The following is a 25108-nucleotide window of genomic DNA, read 5'->3' on the forward strand; positions in this document are numbered from 1 at the left end:
CCTTGCGGAAACAGGCTCAGAGCTGCTAGTCTTTTGTTTCTTTTTTCAAGAGAATCTGAAATTCCAGGAATTTATGTAAAGTATCCTATTTTTTTCATGTTCACAATGGTTTCAATTAAATAAAATTCATGTGAGTAAAATTAAGCTTATCTAATGGCCACAAACTGGATCTTCAGTTTGTAACCTCTGTAACATGGTCCAGTTAAGAAAAAACATAGAAACAAGAGCTTGCATATATTAATTCATTTAATCATATCAATTCTTAAACAAAAGATTTCCTCCAAGAGACAATAGTTCACAGTAACTGCAAAGCTTACTCACAATTTTTAAAAATATCGGTCATGCTTAGCATTCAAAGAAGATATTATAGAATAACTGTAAAAACTTTTACCAGGAACATCAGCTTCTGACTTGAAAAATTACAAATACTGAAGCATTTTGGTATCAGACACAGTAGTTTTGACATTGTCTGTTCATTTGATGAGTTTCTGGAAGTTTGGAAAATTGTACCTCTATAATTGAATAATGCGCTTATTCTAAACTAAACATTTTCAAATGTAGAAAACAAACTAGCAAGCTACGCATACAAAGAAAAGCCCTCGAAGACAAGCTCTCCACATGTTGAATGCCAGCATGTGCGCCATGAATCCTGGAAGACTAGAATTTATACGTACACTTGGCCTGAAGTCTTACACCCCAGGCTCAGTGAATGGGGTTTGCATTCACCTACACATTAATGACAAACTCTGGGTTAGTATAAGAGAAGCCAGCAAATTCATTTTGGTCCAAGTTCATGATGAAGAGTTTATCAGTGGGAGTCAGTTCCACAGGCTGCCTGGTGAACTCCTTGTCGAAGTTGGAGGTATCTCTCTTGTCTCTCTGCCAAATGGAAAGTAAACACATTAACACAGCATAAGAAGAAGGAGACAGGACCGAGACACGCCAGTCATCGGGTGGCTGATGCCATCTCATGAGCAGAGTCAGAAAGAGCCCTGTGCTGAAAATTTTTAGCAGCTGCAAGTACTAGCTTTCATTTCATATTGTATATTGGCTTGGGGATAGAAACATGGCGGAAATTTTCTAAGAAAAGAAATGTCATTGAATTTCTTTCAGAATTGCCATAATGTGGTGTGTGCGTGGTGGTGTATTTTCTTTGGCTTTAGGAAGAATTGAATTGGAAGCTACTTATTACCATGCTTAATGTTGTAGAAATAATCATTAGGTAGGACATCCTGGAGAAAACCATTCAGTAGTGACCCAGGCGGCTAGGAGGCCTCTTACTTTGAAGAGGTGAAGTGTGGCCCATCTACTCTGTCCCCAAGAAGGCAGAATGGCCATGTGGAGAAATCAGATCATTGCTTATGAAAGGAATTGACCAGTGTCAGCTCAAAAATCCACCCACAGATTAGAATTGGGCCTTTGTCAGGCAGAAATTCTCTCCAAAGACATCTATAGCAAGTATCTAGAAAACAAACTATGAGACAAAATCTGAAGCTTAAATGAGGGTATAAAAGGGCAGCCTTAAACAAGCCAAAACAAAAAACAAAGAAATTCAAAGCAACTCAGTTATCCTAGTGAGTCTGGCATTTCTTTTTCTTTTTCTTTTTCTTTTTTTTCTTTTTTTTTTTTTTCCAGTAGGGAAAGAAATTAACCCCCCATTTACTAGCAATTGTTTGGGGCAAGTCTCACCCGGGAACATCAGAACATGGGCTAATAAAGGAATCCGTATGATGCTCTGACCTCTTCAGGGTCCTTATTAAGCCTCTCGTCTTTCCCCATAATCCCCACACCCACCTGGGGGCAGGTAGATCTGGAGTCCTCACCTCCTGTATTTGACTTATGAGATAACTGAGGCACAAACAGGCAGGAGGACTTGCCCAACACTGCAGTGAGTTTCTGATTTTTACCTGACCACATCGCTGCTACATAGGCCTCATGTCAGTCTCTCGGACTAGGGGGACAACCCAATGGCTGTTTTGTTACAGGACAACCAGGGAAGAACACCTTGGATTCGCTGGTACCCTGCACATTCCCAAGCTGCTGCTAAAGTTGTGCCAGATTAGAAAGGCCAGGGAGTCGGTGAGGATTGACTGACTCATTAGCGTTTGAGCCATCACCAGCCAGGCTTCAGGTTTAGCCCCCTAATGGGCACTAGCTGCTAAGGATCTCTCACTGCTGGGTTCACTCCCCTTTGTAAAACGCCTTTTACAAGACTTGATTCTTTGTGGCCGCTCCCCTGAGATAGGTCAAATGTCTCCATGGAGTTCTCTCCTGACTCTTGCCGTGTCTGTGTGGGGGTGTGGGAGTGAGGCGGTCACACTGGTCTCAGGAATACACATGGTCAGCATGGAGCTGGCTAAGAAGCTGACGGAACTGTTTCCTGGCTGGGGCCCATCTCTGCCACATCCCACCTGCCCTGTTTGCCTTGTCTTGCCTGCTGTTAGCCTGTGGGTGCCACAGGAGTTTCCATTCCCCAGGTGCTCGGTGTGTCACTTCCGGTGTTCACAGCAAGGCTCAACTGCCTCCTCTTCCTTTAATACTGTCTGTGCCTCTCTCTCCCCATCCCCACAAGTCACACTTTAGCATCCTTTAATTATCTTGACTGCTTTAGAAATTGCCTTGTTTATTGTTTCTCTCCAAGATTTCTTGGAGAGAAACAATAAACAGGGTCCTTGTCCGCTTCTTCACTAGTGTATTTCCAATGCCAAGAATAGTGCCTGGCACACAGTAGGCTGTTGTAATTATTTGTGGAATGAAGGAAGACTTGATTAATGATATGCCTCTATACTTTCTGCAACCTGTAATTACCCCCAAGCCAGAGACTTTACTCTGAGGCAAAACAATGGAATTTATTTCCATTGATCCTAAAGGTCTCCCAAATGGGCCACTGTCCCTTTTGAACCTCTGTATAAACTGAACTGTATTAGGGCCCTTAAAGGTCTGAGAGCTCCAGGACAGTGTGTGGGCCAAAAGGCAGGTATATTTACAGCTAGACGACGCAAAGCTGAGTTTTTATTATGTCTCCCTGGTCTCATCAACCCTACTTGGCTTTCCCTGCCTGTGGGCATCTTAGCAAAGATTCCCTTCTGACCATCCCCAACTTGGAAAGTTCCCCCTCTTTGTTGTGCTGCTGATGGCTGATGCTTCAGATGATCACATTGTATAGACAGGACTTGCCTTTATGGGCTTTGTCTCATGGGCAGATCCCCAGAGAAAATACTCCTGGATTTTACCATAGAAGTTGAAGGAGAATGAGCCTCTCTGTTGAGATCATTTCTTTGAGGTGGATAGCATCTGAAGCCACATGAGAACAGTAGCTCTCGTCCAAGGAGGGTTATTAATTCTATTAATCTCCTGTTAATCCCCCAAGACGGCCCTTGTGGATATGATGCTGTCCTTTCTTTAAAAAGCCCTGTTTCTCCGTTTCTTCTGTACTGGAAGTGTGGATAGGAAAGGAAGTGGTAGAAATTCTGACTTTCCACGGAAGATTCCTCTAACCAACCCTCAGGACGGTGTGCTAGGGGAAAAGAGACTTTGGCTTGAGTATTTCTGCAAACTATTAAACTTTTGAAAAATAACGGCAAGAATTTGGAAAATGTAGAGTGCAGTGTATACAGATACACACTACCTACCTTCCTTCCTTCCCTCTTTTCTTTCTCTCTTCTTTCTTTTTCCTTCCTTCTTTCCTTCCTTTTTCTTCTTCCCTCCCTCCCTCCCTTCTTTCCTTCTCTTTCCTTTCTTTCTTTTTTCATTCTTTCATTTTCTCTTTCTTTCTCTATCTCTTTCTTTCTTTCTCTTTCCATCTATCCTACATTGTTTTCTAAAGTTGTCTGAGATCATTCTTTCTTTCTCTATCTCTTTCTTTCTTTCTCTTTCCATCTATCCTACATTGTTTTCTAAAGTTGTCTGGGATCATTCATCAATGGCCTAGTGTTTCTCCATGGTTTTGTCTTCCTGAGAGCATGTCCAGGCAAAATCAGATCATGACCCAACAACCAGATGAGGGACCTCACATCTTGCCTGTCTGTGGGCCTCGCTCAGAGATGCCTGTTGCCTTGTTACAGAGCAGAAACTGCCCTGCACTGAGGATCAGGACACCCAGGTTTTTATCCCAGCTGATTGAAGTTGGGCAAGTTCCTTCCTCTCTCCAGATGCCGGTTTCTCAACAATAAAGTGAGGGGGCTTTGCTCCGTTTCCCTCCTTCTCTAACTGCCTAAACTTGTCCATTAGAACTTCAAGTTTGCTTCATCTTAGGTCCCAATTACCACCACAATGGGCATAGCAGGGACGGTCCCCAAGCCTGAAGCAAGAAGAGGTCACACAAGGATGAACCGCAGGAGACTTTGGCTAAACAGAAATCCAAACCCCACTTTCCTTAAAGATGAGACGTCTGACTTCAAGGACATTTGTCAAGTCGTTAAAGTTCCCTTGATGGTCTCTCAGAAGCCCTGAAACTTCTGGAAATCACTTGGACTGTGATAAGAATTCTCTTTAGAGCTGCCTGAGAATAGCAGGACACAGCAGGCAAGGAGGAGGAGTCACCTGCTGTCTTAATCCGCTCAGACAGAAATGAAATTTCTCCCACCCCAGGGTTTCCTTGGACTTCAGGGAGCTCACAAAGCTGCTCGCTAGAAAGAATATTTAGTCCAAGCTGGGAGGAGTGGTGATTTTGATAAGAAAATTAAGAGCCCTGTTCACATTCCCAGCTGGTCTGTAAACTTGACTTTGGGCTCCAATATCCTTGGTGGCTCTGGCCAGGTCATCCCACCCCACTATAGGCCACCAACAGTCCCTGAATGGGCCACAGTCCCTGCCTCGCTGAGTGGCTGAACACTGGGGCCAAGATTAAAGCTCCACAGTTAGTTCCTTTTTCCTGAGTTCCCGTCTCGGTTCCCACTTTGTAGTTTAGGTCCATGTTTTTCAAAAAGATCAGTGTTCCTTGAAATATTATTTCTTCTTCTTTTTTTTTTTATTGTATCTTGAAGCTAGAAGAAAAATGGCACATAACAGAGATCCAGATACAAATGAACATTTCCACAAACATCTTGCAAAACAACATCAAAGTGAGGAATACAACCATCTTTGCTTCAAGAAACGGTGTCTTTTTCAGAGCACGTAATTAACTTTCTAAAGCCAGCCACAAACCTAGACAAACCCCATTCCCACAGACAGGAGTCTGCTAGGCTCCACAGCCATCTTCTTGGTTAAATCAAAGCAGGTCGTCATTGTGGTTAATAACATCTGAACATATATTTTAAAGCATGTGTAACGTTGTGAGTCACCTTTGTTTTTGTTTGTTTGTTTGTTTGTTTGCATTTGAACAACAACAGAAACAAAACCCCAAAGCAAATAAAGTTTGAAATGTAATGTAAAACCAGGGCCCTCTGGGGGCCTTGCTAGAGTGACTGTTGTTTCAGGGAGTGGTGCCAAATGCCCTTTTCAAGTAGTTTGGGGATGAGAGTGATCAAAGACATAAAGTATCAGAAACGACAACATTGAGGTAGCACCCACACTCGTTGCCCTTTGACCCCTTGAAGTGCTTTTGGATTGAGACCGTCTAAAAGCACATTCTTGGAATTTTTGAAGAACTCCGATCATCTTAACTTTGAGTTAAAAGAAAAAAAAAAAAAAAAACCAGACAAATAACATTTTATTTTGAGCACGTTCTTTTCAAGGTCTGGTGCCTCCAGAACAGGTGAAATAGAGGGATTCCTCTTAGGCAAAGCAACCATACACTTGGATACAAGCCAAGCTCCAGGCCCGGAAGTAGAAGAGTACTGCTAACATCCAATTATCCACAGATTGGATGGTTGGGGGTGAATATGGCAGTGCAGAAAAAGAGGGAGAGAAAGCAGGCATTTTCTCTCCCCATTGGGTCTACTTAGCTGACATGCTGCGGAAAATAAATTGTAAGAGGACTTCAATAATGTGTTAATTATGCAGCTGCATTTTCCATAGGCCATCTGCATAATCCCATCTCACAGAGATGCTTCCAAACTACCTGAGGACATTTGGGTTCTGAAACACCATCACTCTAGTCTCGTCAGAAAACCAAACATGGATGCAACTTGGCAATGAAAAACATAAAAATGTCACCACAATAGGCATTGAGCTTGAATGACAGAAATGAAGGACGGAGATCTACACATCTACTTAGCTCTTGACTTCGGGTTTTAAAAATTCAGAGTTAACAAAGGAAAATCCTTCGAATTCTGATTGGTCAATATTCCTGATGACTTCCTGGTCGGGAGGTGTTAGGACTGGTGGATGGCGGGTGAAAAATCGGTCGAAGTTTTCAGCATTTCGCCCACACTAAGAGAGGGGAAGAAAAGAACTTGTGGTGGGTGGGAAAAAAAAAACAAAAACAAAGCCAAAATAAAACAGAACCTAGCATAACTGGGTGTGCTTTTCTCCAATCCCCTTCCTTTCAGAAACTCAGAGAGGTTGTTTCAATGATCAGAAATGAGAGCAACATAAAATGCAAAATTCTCATGACCTTGGGTGCATGACCTTGGGTTCCCAACCTTCAGTTTTTTTTTTTTTTTTTTTTTTTTTAGCTCATGAGCTGCTCCTGGTGTCCTCTGGGCAGTCAGGAGATGGATGGCAAAGGCATGAGATGGTGGGGCCAGAGGCATGTGGCATGTTCCCTCAACCCACCCCAAGGAGTCAGCCAAGCTCATCTGTTGGAAAACATGGGATTAAGGCACCCGAGATGCTTTAGGTGGTACAAGATGCAAAGTAATGACCCATTTATACCTCACCTGGGAGATCCCAATATTTATAGCAGCAGACCCCTCAAAGTGCTGTTCTCCAGCTCTTAATCAGGAGCAACGGATGTTTTCCAACTCAACGGAATACAATTTACAAACTCCATCCCAACTGAAGATCTGGGTTTGATGCTTGCAATGCCTGGGCAACCACGAGGCCCCTGGTTAGCTGGATCAGTCATTGACCATTAAGTACAAAGTGCCAGGAGGTAAATTCAGCCATCCCGTCTTCAAACAGGAAGGAGGAAATACAAACCATTGTTTGGTGAAGCAATCGGGTTCTAGAGAGAAAATCATTGCCATTTCTCACCCATCCTGCTGGTCTTCCTATAGAAAAAAGACCCCTATAGACCCCTATCTGAGCCGAATTTTAACATATATATGTATGTACATGTGTGTACATAGGTGCATGCATGCATGAGTGCCTACACATGTACATGCTAATTCCCACCTAAAGAGAAGGGGCACATCACTAAATCTGGTGTTCCTTGTTCTTGGCCAGCAAAACCCATTTGCATAAAAGCTCTATGTGTTTCAAACACTGTGTCTATAGGAGGTAACCACAAGCTAATAGTATAATAGTAATAGGAGTAATAATAATTATGACTGCTGATATTTATTATGCATTTGCTATATGCCAGGACAAAATTGCTCTTTACTGGAAAGTTATTTATTTGCATTACCTTATTTAATCTTTCCAATGGCCCTATGAAGTGAGTATTAGCATCATCTCCATTTTATAGATGAAGGAACTGAGGCCAAGGAGATTATGTAATTTCTTCAAGGTCACACAGCAAACCAATTGCAGAGCTGCAAGATGAACCAGGTCCATCTGACATCAGAGTCCAAGTCCCTGTCTCCATTTTTACAAGCACAGTGGACAGCCTGGTGGCTCACCGACTAATGGAGTGGGAAGGGGGCCACCAGGGAGACAAGGATGGGGATGATGAAGGCTCTGTTTTGAATGACAGAGACTGTGGTTTTATGAACTGAGACAGAGAAAGTGGGAGAACTAAGAAAGATGATTAATTCCATTTTGGACAATGACTTTGAGGGGCTAGTGAAAGTCCAGGTGATGACTGCAGGGAGTCAGAAGCATAGGTTCTGGGCTGGAGGTGGTAGTTCACAACTGCAATCCCAGCACTTTGGGAGGCCAAAGTGGGCAGATCACCTGAGGTCATGAGTTCAAGACCAACATAGCAAAACCCTGTCTTTGAAAAATTAGCTGGGTGTGGTGGTGCATGCCTGTAGTCTCAGCTACTCAGGAAACTGAGGTGACAGAATTGCTTGAGCCTCGGAGGTGGAGGTTGCAGTGAGCAGAGATTGCACCACTGCATTCCAGCCTGGGCAACAGAATGAGACCTCGACAAAAACAAACAAACAAACAAACAAAAAGAAAACAAAAACACACACACAAAAAAAAACAACACAGGTTCAGCAACTCAGGAGAGAGGCCTTGAAAAACCATTTTTTAAAGCACAGAATATGGGGAGTAGAAAGAGATAACAAGAGTAATAAAAACCAGTGAGCACTTTCAACGCAACAGACATTTGCCAAGGGTTTCTGCATACATGACCTTTTTAATTCATGTAACAACTCTGTGAAATCGGTATTTTACTTCCATTTGCCCATGATAAAAATACTCCTCCAAGTGTCTTAGGAGAGCAGGAGGAGAACCAGGAGAGAAGAGTATCAGACAAGCTGAGGACTGAGAGGACTCCCAGGAGAAGAGCATTGGGATAACTAAAATATCTCTAAGAAGTCAAATAGGAAAGTTGCTGACAGTAGCTCACTGCAGTTGGCAACTGGGGTGATACTGATAAGAAATGGACGGCTGCCCCTGAACATCAGCTGCTGGAAGAGTGAAGGTACATTGAGAAAGTCAACAGGTGCAGGCTCATCTTCAAAGCCTTTTTCTTTGCAAGGGAAGCAAAAGTATTTGATGCGCATGTGAGAGACTTTGGTCTCCAAGAGCTTCTGCCTTCTGCTCACTCCTTAAGCCCAGGAGTCTGTCGACTGAATTCAAATCCCAGCATTATGCTGCCCACTATCTGTGCAACTCTGGGCAACTTACTGCAAGTCTCAGTTTCCCCTTTTGTAAAACAAGAGCAATTCTAACTCCTTTCGCATTGGGGTTGTGATATGAACATAAAATGAGAGAAGGCAAGCAACAGGCACTGAGTATGTGCTCAATGCATCATAGCTCCAAGTATTATTTAGTTCCCGTTTCTACTCCAAATCCCTACAGACAGACAGCATATGTTTCCTATAATAGGGCATTTTCACAGTGTTTAAGTTTTAAATACTAAGGAAACCGTCTTGAATTTTTATAAAGACTCTTGTCAAACTTAAGGAAACCTATTTGTCATTCCAAGCTCAACTGTTTCTGCTGTTTGTTGTCTTGGCTTCAGGTCTCAGAAAATGAGAAAACTCTGACACAGTATCAAGACCTGACGTCCATTTTGTGGGCCAGTGGAGGGAAACTCCCATGGAAGGATGACCCTTTAGGGTAAACTCAGCGTGGTTAGCCCTATTGTCCAGATTCATTCATTTGTTTATTCATTTTCTCATTCAAGGTGGATTTATTGAGTACCTACGATGTGCCTGGCTCTGTGCTAGTAGAAAATGATACAAAATCCATGCTTCATGGAACTTACATTCTAATGGGAAAGACAGAAAACAAACAAACAAGAATGTAACTGTAAATGTAAACATACATTTTAGTGCCAGGTAGAGATAAATGATGTTAAGAAAAATAAAGCCAAGGCCAGACGGGGTGGCTCACATCTGTAATCCCAGCACTTTGGTAGGCCAAGGCTGGTGGATCACAAGCTCAGTTCAAGACCAGCCTAGGCAACATAGTGAAACCCCTTTTCTACCAAAAATACAAATATTAGCTGGGTGTAGTGTACCTGTGGTCCCAGCTACTCAGGAGGCTGCAGTGGAGGAATCGCTTGAGCCCAGGAGGCAGAGGATGCAGCCTGGGCGACAGAGTGATACCCAGTCTCAAAATAAAAAGAAAGAAAGAAAAAAAAAAAAAAACAGAAAAAGAAAGCCAGGGCAGGGGGTGGGAGCGAGAGTGATGCCATTTTCGGCTTGGAGGAAATGGCCTTTGAGCAAGACCTCAGTGGAGTGAAAGAAGGTACCCTTTGGATGTCAGGAGGGAAGGTATTCCAGGCAGAGGGAATCACAAGCTCAAAGGCCCCAAGACAGAGATCACCTGGCAGAGTCACCAGGCAGCAATGAGGTCAGAATGGCCAGAGCAGAGTGGGCCAGAAGCCAGAGCAGGGCTCCTTGATGGCCATGTAAGGACAGTGGATTTTCATCTCAGCTGGATGAGAAACTGCTGGAGAATGTTGAGCACTGAATGATATGATGACTTATGTTTTGTTTTTATAGTATTTCATTTTGTTTTTTTAGAGACATGGTCTTGCTCTGTTGCTCAAGCTTGAGTCAGAGGCATGATCATAGCTCACTGCGGCCTCAAACTCCTGGGCTCAAGCGATCCTCCCACTTTAGCCTCATGAGTAGCTACGACTACAGGTGTGCATTACCATGCAGGACTAATTTTTAATTTAATTTTTTTTTTTTGGCAGACACAGAGTGGTGGTGGTGGGTCTCGCTGTGTTGCCCAGGCTGGTCTCAAACTCCTATCCTCAAGTGATGCTCCCACCTCAGCCTCCCAAAGTGCTGGAATTCCAGGTGTGAGTCACCAAGCCGGCCATGACTTGCATTTATTAAACAGGATCACTGGTGTGGTGTACAAGGATGGATTAAATGAGCGAGGAACAATAATGGAAAAAGTGCAACCAGTGAGGAGGTGGTTACAATAATCCAGGTAAGAATGATGGGGACTTGAAGGCAGGTGATTGGTGGGGGGGGTGGGAAGATGCATTCAGATGTGGGGTATGTTCTGAATTCAGAATTGACAAGATTTGCTGATGGATTGGTATGGGGTATGAGAGAAAGAGAGGAGCTGTGGGTGACCCTGACATTTTTGGCCTCAGCCATTTAGTGAGTGAGGAATACGAGGAGTAGAGCCTATTTGAGAGGGAAACTGAGTACTTGCTTTCCTTTATGATAAGTTTGAGATGCCAGCAGACATATCAAGGAGTCCGTTAGGCTGCAGTGTGGGGACTGCAGAGGTTTGGGGAGCTGGACTGGTGGCCGTGGGAGAGACTGCTGCAGTCATCCACAAGAGAGGGATGATGGCTAGGACTACAGAAAAAAAAGGTGGGGCCAACAGTAAAGAGGTGCTGGTGGCAGGGACTGCTGGTACGGCATCCTAGTGTGGCTAGAAGGCAGAACACTGGGTGTTTTTCTTTGGCCTGGGTGTTGGAACCCAAGCCAGCCAGCGTAGGAAGCACATTAGCTGAAACACAGGGTGTCTTTGGGGACCTTTTTTTTTTAAAAAAACATCAATTTCCCATCCACACCAGAAGGCTGTTGCTTTGCCTGGGCCTCCCCAGAGGCTGTGGTGGGAGCCAGTGAAACAGCTTCTGGCAGCTCTGCAACCTCCCTCTCCCTCTCCCAGCTCCCTCCTGCCCCGGAGAACAATGAAAGCTTTAAGTGAGATGGCACAGAGGAGACGCCAGAACAGGGGTTAACCAAGCGGGCATGATACAGAGGGAGCACGATTTCCCTGCTAATCAGCAGCTTAGGCGGCGGAAGGGTTGGGGAGGGGGGCGTGGGGAGGGGATGCTGGCAGATCACAGCCTCCCTGTTAAGTGTTTCTGTGTTTCTCAAATGGAGCTGTCACTGACCATTAGCCTCAGGAGCGCTCCCTAAATGGAGACGTCAGCCCTTGGGAGACACAGCCCAGATCAGCTTCCAGCCTGCTGTGTCCTTGAAGTACGGGCAGCTCGGTGGCTGGGATCTAATTACAAACACACCTTGGATTGCACCTGCCTCTCTGGCTTGTCTTGGGTGAACACTTCAGCCTCATTCAGCTTAGAAAGAAAAGAAAAGAAAAGAAAATCCAAACCCCTTGTCCTCAGGGTAAACCAATGAGCCTCCTGGAACAGGAATGGGGGCCAGAAACCAACTGGGTTATTTAAACCACATACACTTCTTTCAGGATTAAGGAGAGAAGAAGGTTGACTTGTTGAATCATGCTCCTGAATTTAAGAGTCTAGACAGTTTGAAAAGCTTATCTGTGACCTGCTACATATAAGCTCTTTTTCTTTCCCTCTTCTTTTAAAATTTCTGTTTCATTGTGTTAATGACAGAGTCTTGCTCTTGAGTGTGGAGTTGGCTTGGTCACCACTGCCACAGGGATCTCTTTTGTTGTTTTTGTTTTGTTTTGATTTTTGAGACAAGGTCTTGCTCCATTGCCCTAGTTGGGATGAGGTGGCATGATCATAGCTCACTGCCACCTTGAATTTCTGGGCTCAAGGAATCCTCCTGCCTCAGCCTTGAGAGTAGTTTGGGACCACAGCTGCACACCACCATGCCCAGCTAAAGAGATCTTTTGAAGATGCTGCCATATCAGGAAATGGAGACTATCCTGGACAACATAGTGAAACCCCGTCTCTACTAAAAATACAAAAATCACCTGGGGGTGTTGGCATGCACCTGTAGACCCAGCTACTTGGGAAGCTCAGGCAGAAAAATTGCTTGAACCCAGGAGGTAGGGGTTGCAGTGAGCTGAGAGCATGCCACTGCACTCTAGCCTGGTGACAGAGTAACACTCCGTCTCAAAAAAAAAAAAAAAAGATGCTGACCAGGGTATGCCATTTCCCTGCTCTTACCTGCAATAGCTCCCCATTGCCCAAAGCCCACACTCCTTAGCATGGCTTAAGGGGCCATTTAGGACTTGTTCCTGGACACCTGGTCAACAGCCCCTTCCCTGCCCATATTCCCCACCCCCCTGAGACACCCTCCAGCTATACTGAAATATTTCCAGTTCCTGAAACACTCATGAACTCCTGGAGGTGACTTCAAGCCTTTGCACAGGCTGCCTCCTCTGCCAGGAAGACTTGCCTCCCACTCCTTCCCTGCTCATCCAGCGATCTCCTGTGTATCCTTTCTGCCTCCCAACAGTGTCGCTTCCTCCACGAGGTTTTTCCTGACCTCTCCTGTATACTCCTGGGTTTATCCCATCAAGATACAGAGTGTTCATCGAAGGATCATAAGAGAAAAAAAAAATTGGGAATCTACTATGGACCAACGGGGAAAACAGTTAAATAAATAATGATACATCTATTTGATGTATTACCATGCAAAACACTCTTAGAAATTAAAAGAAGATGTAGAAGAATATTAAATGACATAGTTAGATATAATTACTAGCAGTGTGTACAATATGTTCCCATACTATAAATTATATACACAAATGTATACGTAATATCTGTACACATTTTATATATAGGCTTTATATCCAGATTAGAAGAATTACAGATGATTTTAAGTTTTTCCTTTTTCCTTTTATGCTTGATTACGTTTGTAAAATTTGCATAACAATCAGATATTATTATTATTTTATAAAAGAAGTTATGAAAGCTATTTTAAATGAGAGCAATTATCATGGAAGAAATTGAAAAATAGAAATAAAGAGAATGGGAGAATTCGGGTAAATTGTTAAGGTTAGCCTGATGCTATTTAATGCGCTTCATCTTAGTAAAACACTCTAAGACAGTAGGAGAATTGCTTGAGGCCAGGAGTGTGAGACCGGCCTGGGCAACATAGCAAGACCCTGTCTCTACAAAAAATTTTAAAACGTATCAGGGCATGATGGCACATGCCTGTAGTCCCAGCTACTTGAGCGGCTAAAGTCAGAGGATCGCTTGAGCCTGGGAGGTCGAGACTGCAGCAAGCTATAATTGTGCCTCTCAGCCTGGGTGACAGGGCTGGAATGAAACAATATTTGGGTCTTGTCCATCTTCTGCCTAGCAGTATGCCTGACACTGGTAAAACATAAGAGGGTACCTCTTGTCCTCATAGAGCTTAAGGTCTAGCAGAGGACACAGATGTACACACACGCCACTTCATGGGACCATGGGACAGGTGCTGCCATTGAGCATAGAGGAAAGAAACCCCAGAATGGTCAGGAACATTGTCTGGAGGAAGCGATGTCTCACTTGAGTAGGACCTGCAGAAGAGACATCACATCTTTGGAGGAGGAAAAAGAAAGAGGCTGGAGAAGAAATGGAGGTGAAAAGAGGGCATGGACAGGGTAAGATGGTGGAGGAGAAGATAAAGCTCTTCCTCTTTGCTGTCTGTTGCCTACCCAAGTTTGATAACAGGAGGCTAGTGGCTCAGGGGAGCTACCTGCCCAGCCTCCATCAGGACACCAGGGCACCTTGATGAGAACAAGACCAGAAGGTCAGAGGGAAAAGACAGCTAAGCTACAGAGCCTAGGCAAAAAGACAAAGGCGTCTTTCTTTTTCAAATGTGCACATTCAGTGAAATGCAGGCTCATTTCTATGCCTTCTAGTTTCCCACAGCTGAACACAGGAGAGACCCACCCAGGGAGAATCAGCTGCACGAAGCTGCACACACATTTGATTGTTTTAAGAAGTCATTTGTGGACCAAGCCTTTCCCTTCAAACGGAGTTGGTTAATATTCAGCATGGTCTGGGCTTGGGCAGAAAAAAGAAAGATTTAAGTCTCCTTTTTCTGCTACTAAGGAAGGTCCCTTACAATCAGGAGTCTTTTATCTCATGTTTATTTAGGGAGGAAGTCAGCAGGAGAGGGGTCTTTTGGGTTTGATACTAAGTCTGTTTTGTTTGCTTTTGCTTTTCTTAATTTTCATTAAAAAAAAAAAAATTCAGTGTCTTGATTTCCTCCAGATCTCAGTTTAAATGCTACCTTGTCAGAGAAGCTGTTGTAGCTCACCTTCAAATAAAGTCCATCCCTCATCTTCCCCGCTGTTGTTCTCTATCAAGATACTCTGTTCATTTCTTTCACAGAAATAAGATCTGGCATATCTCAATCTATAATTATTAACACATGTTCCTTCACTCTTTATTGTCCTTTCCTCATCTAGACTATAAGCTACATGAGAGCAAAGTCACATCTGTTTTATTCACCACTGCATTTCTAAGATCCAGGCACAAAAAATTATTATGCGAACAAATCATAGTGTATATACACTATGAGCCAGAAATTGTGTTAAGTGTTTTGCAAGCATTATCTCTTTAATTCCCCCAAAAAGCACTATGAAGTCCTTGCTGTACAATGAGAAAATGGGTTTAGAGAGTTTGAGTATCTGACCATGATTAGATCCTAGGTTTAACAAGAAATCCAGACTCTTCTATCAGTCTTCTACATTAATACAGAAACAAGCCATTAAAAAGCACCGAGAGGCCAGGCACAGTGGCTCATGCTTATAATACCAGCACTTTGGGAGGCCTAGTTGGGAGGCCTAGTTGGGAGGACCACTCGAGGTCCTTTGGGAGGCCCAGGTGAAAGGATCACCTGAGGAGTTTGAGCCCAGCCTGGGCAACATAGCAAGAACCTGCCCCTACAAAGAATTTTTTAAAAATTGGCCAGGCACAGTGGTGCATGCCTGTAGTCCTAGCTGTTCAAGAGGCTGGGGCAGGGGGAATCCCTGCCCCAGGGATTGAACCCAGGAGTTGGATGCTGCAGTGAGCTACGACTGTTCCACTTAACTCCAGTCTGGGTGACACAGCGAGACCCTGTCTCCCAAAAAAAGTAATAATAATAACAATACTTTTTTTTTTTTCAGGCAAAGTCTCATTCTGTCACCCAGGCTGGAATGCAGTGGTATGATCTTGGCTCACTGCAACCTCTGCCTTCCGGGTTCAAGAGATTCTCCTGCCTCAGTCTCCCACGTAGTTTGGATTACAGATGCCCACCACCATGCCCAGCTAATTTTTGTATTTTTAGTACAGATGGGGTTTCACTGTGTTGGCCAGGCTGGTCTCAAACTCCTGATCTCGTGATCTACCTGCCTCAGCCTCCCAAAGTGCTGAGATTACAGGTGTGAGCCACCATGCCTGGCCATAAAAAATGTTAAAGCACACAGAAGAATCCTTTGTAATTCTGACACCCTAAATCTCTGTATTATGTTAACATCTTGGTTTGTATGCTAGATGGCTGGACGAATAGATGAATGGATGCTTTTTAGTTTTTAGACAAAGGTGGTATCATGACTCTGTTCTTTTGCTTGCTTTTTAAAAGCAGCTAGATGAAATACACTCAAACATCTTCCCATGTCAACAGAGTATCATATTTTTTCTTATCTATTCTTCACCATTCATCCTAAACCCACACTGCTGGCTTCAAGTAAACTCACCCTCAAATAGTAATTATCCCTTCTATTTGCCTATCTTTTTATAGCTTTGATTATTCCCACAAGGCTGTGAGATAGGCAGGAAAAGGATTATCTCTACCTAACAGATAATTTTAAGAGTTAACAATTTGCTCTGAGTCATATGGGGTCAAGTAGGAGAGCCAAGATCCAGAGCCCATCTGTTCAATTCCAAAGCCCACGGGCTTTCCATTACATCCCGTTGCTTCATACAACGTATCTGATTGTGTGGCATGGACTTAAGAGTTAAGTTGACTGGAGTACCAATTCTGGCTCCAACAATTCCCAGCTACACAACCTTTAAGCAAGGTAGCTAAGTCCCCTAAAGTCAATCTCCTTGTAGGGTGTGGTGAGAATGACTTGATAAAATGCACGTCAAATACTTAACACAGTAGCTGGTGGTTGCCGATGAGGGCTAACTGACTCAGTCCTGTCCATGAGTAAGTCTGACAGGTTGTGGCTGTGTTCTGGCTTGAAAGAGGTCCTGTGAGCTCTGCCACACCTCAAACTCATTACCCATACTCCCATCCCAATTACAAGCAGAATGAGGACCTGCCAGTGCTGCTTAAGACATAGAACGGGGGCCGGGCGCGGTGGCTCAAGCCTGTAATCCCAGCACTTTGGGAGGCCGAGGCGGGTGGATCACGAGGTCAAGAGATCGAGACCATCCTGGTCAACATGGTGAAACCCCGTCTCTACTAAAAATACAAAAAACTAGCTGGGCGTGGTGGCACGTGCCTGTAATCCCAGCTACTTAGGAGGCTGAGGCAGGAGAATTGCCTGAGCCCAGGAGGCGGAGGTTGTGGTGAGCCGAGATCGCGCCATTGCACTCCAGCCTGGGTAACAAGAGCGAAACTCCGTCTCAAAAAAAAAAAAAAAAAAAAAAAAAAAAAAGACATAGAACGGGAACCTTCCCACTGAGTCTGGTGTGTCATGGCAGCAACCTACCAGATAAAGCCAGGCCCCAGGGATTCCAGTTAGAGGACATGGGAAAAATATGCGTACCCTGGGGAGCAAAAGGGATGCATTTCCAGTCTCACCAAACCCTCACTTCCTTAGAAAGACATTTCAAGTAGATTCACACACCATCTCTGAGCTGCCTTTCATATGCCATTTGGGGGGCATGTTGTGGTTATTTTTAAGAAACTGCACTTGTAACAGAATAAAAAATAAGCTTTCTCTTTCCCTTTCTGGGTCATGAGCAGGTCTCAGCCCTCCAAATTCAACTGTCACTGGAAGTCTTCTTAGAGTTGGAATTTCTATCGGAAGTGGCTGTGAAGGCAGCAAGAACATCAGCAAATGTGGTGGTTTGAATGTATTGCCCCCCAACAAAGTTCATGTGCTGGAAAATTAATCCCCAATGCAACAGTGTTGAGAGGTGGGAATTTCTGGAGGTGATTGGATTAATGGTATTACTGTGGGAGTGAATTTATTTAAAAAGTAAGTTGCCCTCTCTCATGTGCTCTCTTGCCATGTGATGCCTTCTATCAGGTTACTATGCAGCAAGAAGGCCCTCCCCAGATACAGCCCCTAATCTTGGACTTCCCAGAACCATGAGCCAAATAAATTTCTTTTCATTGTAAGTTATCCAATTTCAGTTTTTTCTCTCTCTTTTTTTTTTTTTTTCTTTTTTTGAGGCAAGGTCTTGCTCTGTCACTCAGGCAAGAGGATTGCTTGAGCCTGGGAGGTTGAGTCTGCAGTGAGCTGTGATCACAACACTGCAGCCTCAACCTCCCAGGCCTTAGTCACCCAAGCAGCTGGGACTACAGGCATGTGCCACCAACACCTGGCTAATTTTTGTAATTTGTAGAGACAAAGTTTTGCCATGTCACCCAGGCTGATCTCAAACTTCTGGACTCAAGTCATCTGCCCACGTTGGCCTCCCAAGCGCTGGGATCACAGGCATGAGCCATTGCACCTGGCCCCAGTTTCAGGTATTCTTACAGCAGCACAAAACAGACGAAGGCAGACACACCATGTCATAAAAATGGAGAATAAGACTTAAAAAGGAGGAAGATACTCTGCATTTATCCTACAGATAAACTCACGAATCTAGGAAACTAGGAAGTTATTCAAAGGGTGATGTAGGGTTAGATGTGCAGATAAGAAACAATCTCCAAGATACAAGGGAATAAAGCAAGACACAGAAATTGTACATGGCATGCTAACATCCTTGTGTGTGATGTAGACCATTTCTGGGCTTGAACACATCTTCTCTAGAAGGTCCCACAAGAACCTGGTTGCAGTGGGTGGCTTTGGGAAGGAGAACCGAGAAAGCTAGCTAGGAGTCATGGGTGAGGGGAGTCTTAATTTCACTTTGTAGCTTTTGATGCTGCTTGATTATTGTTATTTGTTCATTTTTTTTTTAAAGGAGAAAGGGTTAGAGCACCTAATAATATGGTGAGGCCAAAAAAGATGAGGCAAGCTTTTGAGAGGAGGCAGTTTTCAGGTCATTGATGACTCAATGAGAAAAATATCAATAGGATGGTGGGAGCAGAAGCCAGATTGCACCAAACTGAGGAAAGAATAAATTGTCATCAAGTGGAAATAGAAAGAACTGGCAACTCTTTCAAAAATGTGTTTGTATGCAAAGTAAGGCAGGGCAGTAGGCATAGCAGTAGTAAGGGTAGGAGTGGAGGATTCCCAGGTTTGAGGTAGGGGATTTTTTATCATGAAAAAGACCTAGCAGGTTTATGCACGAAGAAGACCAGGGTAGAGTCAGTGCAGACAGCTGCTGCTTTTGCCTAGCAAGCAGGCATTGCCTTTTCTTCTGGTGACAGTGGCTTTATTTTTCTTCAAGGATGCATTCCTTCTCTTTTTTCAAAATGTCTGATTTAGACGGGACATTCCTTTTCTTCTTTCAAAATGTCTGGATTGGATCCAGTTCCCTGGCTAAGAGGGGCAGGTGACCCAGGCCCCGCCAATCAGCGTATTCCATCCCCCTGGTGCAGTGAGCGATTCCTTTGGAGATGGACATATGACCCAATGGCTTCTCCTGAGGTTGAGTCCTAGGCTGCTGGGATTTTATAAAAAGGAAGTCCTTTTTGGGGGGGGGGGGTAGAAGTTACAGAGATAACGAGACATAAATTGGGAGCTGCTATGTGCCCAAGAAAGCCTTCTGAGAATAAAGAATGAAGCCCATGCAGTGGGGAAAGTAATCCTATGGGACAGAGAGAAATGTTTTCCTGCTGGCATTGTCCGGGACCACAATCCATCTACATCTCAGTACTATCATTGTCTTTCACTTAAAAGTCAATTTAAATCGGGTTCCTGTTTGAAAGCATAGGAGCTTTGCTGATTCAGAGAGAAGCTGTAGACACAGACTAAACAGGGAGGTATGCATGAAGAATCGGGAGGGTGGAGTCCAGAGCAGAAGTGAGGGTAAGTCTCACATGAGTTGGGGGAGGGAACATATATTTGCCAAGACATAGACGGAAGCAGGGCAAGGAAGTCAAGACGACTATGGACGTGCATGGAGGTGGCAGGGAGCTGAGGGTTACTAACCTATGGGCACCCACGGGGCCTCAATCTTCCTCATGATTTACGGCAGAAGGCCCCATCCCTGGGCCATGGACTGGTATCAAAATAACAATAATAACAATAAAATCCTGCATCCATTAAGTGGAGTGCCAGCTTTTGTTTGTTTTTGCCATGATTTTTATCTGTGTAAGTTACTTGGGCAAATCTCTAGGCCTCTGCCCATCTACAGAATGGAACAGTTAAATTCTACTTCTGAGGTCATCTTTCAGTGATTGACTTCAATTATATTATATTTCAGTTGTTATTCCCAGACATAACCTCACATTTTCATGCTCTCTCCTAACACACGGCCTCCCCATCTATCATTTCAATTCAAACTGTTGGCTTTCCTGCCAGGGGATATCTTGAAGTCATGTATCTGGTAGGTTCTATGGTTGACTGTGCCCCCACAAAGTTCATGTGTTAGAGACTGAATCTCCAATGCAACAGTGTTGAGAGGTGGCACCTCATGAAGACTTATCATTATCTTGGGAGTGGCTTCCTAATAAAAGGGATGAGTTTGGCTCTCTTTCTTTCCCCTGCATGTGACACACACGTATGCACATGCACATACATGCACACACGCACACATGCATGCATACTCTCTTTTGCCCTTCCCCTTCTGCCATGGATGACACAGTAAGAAGTCTCTCACCAGATGCAAGCCCCTTACCCTTAGAATTCCCAGCCTCCAGAATGGCAAGAAATAAATTTCTTTTCTTTATGAATTACCTAGTCTGTGGTATTCAGTTAGAGCAACGCAAAATGAACTAAGACAGCAACTGGTTTGGAACTTCACTTGGCTCAGGAACCAACCAATTTCAGCCATCTAAAGGGAGCCTGGTTTGATCTGAAGCTTAAATGGGTTATCCATGGGTATGTAGACAGGTGGAGAGAGACAGACTCCAAGCTATGTGTCCTAAATGGCTCTTGGCTATTTGTTAGTCAGTATGTAAATGTAGGTTGATATTTTCACTAAGATCTCTCCAAATTCCATATAATGAATACCCCAAAAGAACAACCAGAACTGAGTGGGGAAATTTCTACTCCTTAATGAGCCTGTCTCGACTGCCTCATTTCAATGCTGCCATGCCCTTCTTTCAGAGGTTAGTGGATGTATGCTGTCTTTGTCAGCCTCAAAATCAAAGCCTTAAGGAACAAATATGATTTGCATCTCTTAAAGTCCTGCCAGCGAGTCTAAAAGGTGTGAATATGTTACTTATTTGTTGCAATATTTTAAAATAAATTTAAATCATTTGAATTGTAAGACTACTCAGTCTTTTTCTATTATGTAATAGACACCATTTGATGGTGTTGTCATGACTCTCTCCTGTTAGCACAACCACAAACCTTACCAGGGGCTCCAAGTGCTTCTAATAATCTTCACAAGGGTCTTGGGCACTGCACAGTCCAGGGATCAAGTCCTGGTTCCTCCACTTTCTAGTTGCTAGACCTTGGGCAAATGCCTTACCTTTTCCAAGCTCTAGTCCCTCATCTATAATATGGTGATAACCCTACCTTATAGGGTTGAGAGAATTAAATGAGGCAATGAATGGAAGGCATTGAAACAGTGCCTGATGCCTACAAGAATTCAATATATTTTCTAATATATTTGAACAGTAAAGGGTTTTATGAGAATTATTTTAAATCAAAATTTTCAAAAAGGAATTGTTCTCCTGAGTATTTGATACTTTGGGGGAGTTAGGTTCTGTGCTTAAATAAATCATATTGAGTAAGTGTTAGATCCTTTTCTTAAGCCTTGAATTTGGAGTTTTAACAGCAAACATACAAAGGTTACGCTTTCTGGCTTCAATTCAGAAATGTCAGCACATCAAACACACACATTCAGACACACACACACAGAGGCACTTACTCATACAGTGTAAAGGGCAATTGGGTTTGGAAGAGAATGTCACATGAACAGAATTGCAGCTCATTAAAGCAGTACTTGAAGCTTTTGACCTCAGCTACACAAACAATGTTTTTGGATGACAGAATTGCCAAGAAACCAACTCCTGTGAGTATGATTTAGTTTCTGAAGCAGTTCAGCATTTACACTCTCAGAGGATACGGGCAATGGGATGTGATCAGATAACCCATGTAGTATTTTGGAAATGATACTAACAGAGCATAGGACAAGGGCCTTTGCAAGCTATAAAAGTTTGCCAGGTTTTCAGCCTTCCCTAATGTGCAGATGCCTCAAAATTATGGGGTTTTCAGTAAAGTGCAGATAAAAATAGGTAACAAGAGCAGAAATGATTGGAATCAGTCTGTCATACAAGTGGACTTCAAGTCTGGGAGGCCTGACACAGGCTAGAATGGAAGGAAAGAGGAAACGAGTATTCTAGTGATGTCTAGGTAGGAGTGATGGTTGCTTCAATGTAAGCAGCGGGGGAAAGAGGCTCTTACTGTCTACTTCTCATCAAGTTGTACTCCTTAAGCCCTGCCCAGGGAGCACTGACGATCAGATGCATCATATTTTAGAACACTTGACAATCTGGTTGACCACATTTTAGAACAACTGATGATCTGATTGATCATATTTTAAAAGAATACTAGAGTCATGTTTACTAGTGGGCAGATCATTGTACACACACTCTGGCACTTAAGACTCCACAGCTGCCAGGCACAGCGGCTCACACCCGTAACTTCAGCACTTTCAGAGGCAGAGTGGGGAGGATCACTTGAGGCCAGGAGTTTGAGACCAGCATGGGCAATTAAATTAAAAAAAAAAAAAAAACAGAAAAAAACAAACAAATAAAAAGCAGAGAAAACTCCCCAGACTGTAATGAAGCCTACTTAGCTTTCTCTTCCTCTTCACCTTGCTGCTTCAATGCTGCTAGCCGGGTTGTCTCCTTACGCAGCTGAATCCTTGTGCCCTGGGCCCGTCCCCCTACCCAGTTTTCACAATGAGCCCTCCGTTAGGTGTAATGGACACTATGGGAGTCTTTCAGAGGAAGGGTGACAGGACCTCATTAAGGCAATTCATGACAACACATGAATGACATCAAACTCTCCATTAGGCATTTCAATGTGAACGTATTACCTAGTATATCTTGTCCTGTGACATTATAGCTCCTTGTACTACTATTTCTGCAACAACATATGCTCACCCATGCCAAAGACTCAATGCACCTTTTGCTACAAGTCAGCGAAATTCTAAGCTGGATCATCCAGACACAAGGGAATTCTCTGGGCACAGCCCTCAGCCACTGCACCCTCCAATATCACTACATCCTTTGCATTGACAGGAGAAAGTCCAACCAAATGCACAGCCATGTCCTCCTGCTCAATGCCCTGCAAGCCAGCCCTCTGTACCACAGAAGCTTTCCTGACCATCTATTTCATTCATTTATCCTATTGCTGGACCAAACTCTTGGCTACCATGTTTTATACTTGTGGAGCAATCATGTGGGCAGTCTGCAGGGACTCATGTTCGTCAGTGCCTTCATGCCCCTATGAGACAATGACTCATACTTTACTGACTACCTACTTTACTGACTACAATAGGATCTGCCAATCAACTCACAGGCCTGCTGCACCCTGCAGCACTGAGTTCTAGCCTCTGTTACATAAAGGTGGAGTCCCTGGCCCCACAGTGTCCTATGCCCTGGGAGCCTGTGAGAAATGCAGAATCTCAAACCCCACCCCACGCACTCTGACTGCCTACAAGGTGCCAGGAATTGAGGAGGACCTGGAGATGCCAAAATGAGCACAACTTGGGGGTTCTCAAACAGCTCCAACCTGTCCGAGCTCCTATCACCTCTTGCCTGGATTATGGCAAGAGTCTTCAACAGTCTCCTTGATTTCACCCTTGCCCCTATAGCACTTAGAGCAATCCTTTAAAAACCCAAAGTCAGAACACGTTATTTCTTGGCTCATGAGCTGGAGTAAAAGCCAAAGATCCTTCAGTGGCCTGCGCTTTCCCCTGGCCTCTCTAATCTCACTCCCTTTTCCTTGTTCCCTCAACTCCTCAGCTCAGCCACCTGGACTTCTTACTCCCCCTTGACCATGCCAGGCAAGCTCCTGCCTCGGGGCCTTCGCATCTGCTACCACTGCCCAAATCACTCTTGCCTCTCATCCAGATATATACATGGCTCTCACCTCCCTCATCTTCCCGTATTCGCTGAAATGTCATTTTCTCCACCTCCTTTATTACATGGACACCTCCCTGACCTGGCTCTTCCAATCTCTATCCTTACTTCAGCTTCTGGCATAATGTTTATCAACTTCTGACACAGTGTATATTTCACCTGTTTCTATGTTTATTATTTTGCCCACTCTCCCTAGAATATAAGCTCCATGAGGACAGGGATTTTAATTATTTTTAGTGCTGTGTCCCCAGCACCTAGAACAGAACCTAACCTCAACACCCTCTGAATGGATGACTTGATATCTGACAACATCCCCACCGGAGGACAGAATCAGCACGCACTTCTTCCCAAACCACGGCTCCACCATGCACTCTGCAACACTGTCTGCCCTTTAATACCCAACCCACTATCCATCATGCACTCTGCAATACAGGCTGCCCTTCAATACCCAAACCACTCTCCATCATGCACTCTGCAACACAGTCTGTCCTTCAATATCCAAACTATCACCTTCCTCCCACCACAGGCTGACCAGCAATAGCCTGCTGTGTGCCCCGAACCATACCTTCACCAGAACATTCTATACTTAACTGTATATACCCTTTCACTACGGCCCTTACTACACAGGCTCTACCTACTTTACTGACTACAATAGGATCTGCCAATCAACTCACAGGCCTGCTGCACCCTGCAGCACTGAGTTCTAGCCCCTGCTACACAAAGGTGGAGTCCCTGGTCCCACAGTGTCCTATGCCCTGGGAGCCTGTAAGAAATGCAGAATCTCAAACCCCACCCCAGACTGGCTGAGTAAGAATGTAAACCAGATACCCATATGACTTGTGTGTGCACGTTAAAGTTTAAGACGCTCTGCTCAGCTATATCATGGTGTCTGTAGCACTGGATTGGACTGTGCAAGGTTAGATTGCAGGAATCTGCAGACCTCTCTACCCAGAATCTAATGATTCAATGCATTGCATCTTCAGATCCTTTACCAGCACTCTCCCAACACACACTGCAAAACCACACGATGCCATGACAGTTTGCAAATTCAGCAACCAAATTATAGCCCTTTATAAATAGGGTAGTAACTTACACAACAACCAATTTATTTGCGAAACCCTGCTGTACAGAAGAAAAACACCATGCACTCTAATATATATCCCTAAAGACTCCTTTATGTTCCACAGCACAGTGTATTATAGCCTCTTGTTTTATGGTCATTCATTCAATCAGTAAGAATTCTTGAGCACCCGTAATATGCTAAACCCTATGCTAGGCACTGGGATTTGACACTGAGAAAGTCACAATCTTAAAGTAGTCAAAAAGACAGCATGAGATTGAACATGTTATTACAACATATGATGAGTTTGTTGATGGAACAGTAGCAGATCTCTACTGAGATATCAATAAGAGGCTCTACTGATTTGATGAGAGGGAAAAGGAAAGGCATGGTG

The 25108-nt window shown here is 44.0% G+C and overlaps 1 protein-coding gene across 2 annotated transcripts in view; it reads right to left on the reverse strand.

The window, feature by feature from the left end:
• Positions 1–228: 228 nt before the first annotated feature.
• The window catches only part of PRKCB (protein kinase C beta), a 386658-nt gene continuing 361778 nt past the window's right edge, over positions 229–25108 (reverse strand). Inside the window, exon 17 of one of the 2 annotated variants that reach the window (XM_003930205.3) lies at positions 229–879. In XM_003930205.3, the coding sequence (XP_003930254.1) occupies positions 727–879 (153 nt within the window). In that variant the 3' untranslated portion in view covers positions 229–726. Of the gene's footprint in view, positions 880–1047; positions 6313–25108 lie in introns of those variants that run through there. The other variant, XM_003930203.3, reaches the window with a different exon arrangement.

Source organism: Saimiri boliviensis, chromosome 12, assembly GCF_048565385.1.
Source record: "Saimiri boliviensis isolate mSaiBol1 chromosome 12, mSaiBol1.pri, whole genome shotgun sequence".
NCBI classification, from domain to species: Eukaryota; Metazoa; Chordata; class Mammalia; order Primates; family Cebidae; genus Saimiri; species Saimiri boliviensis.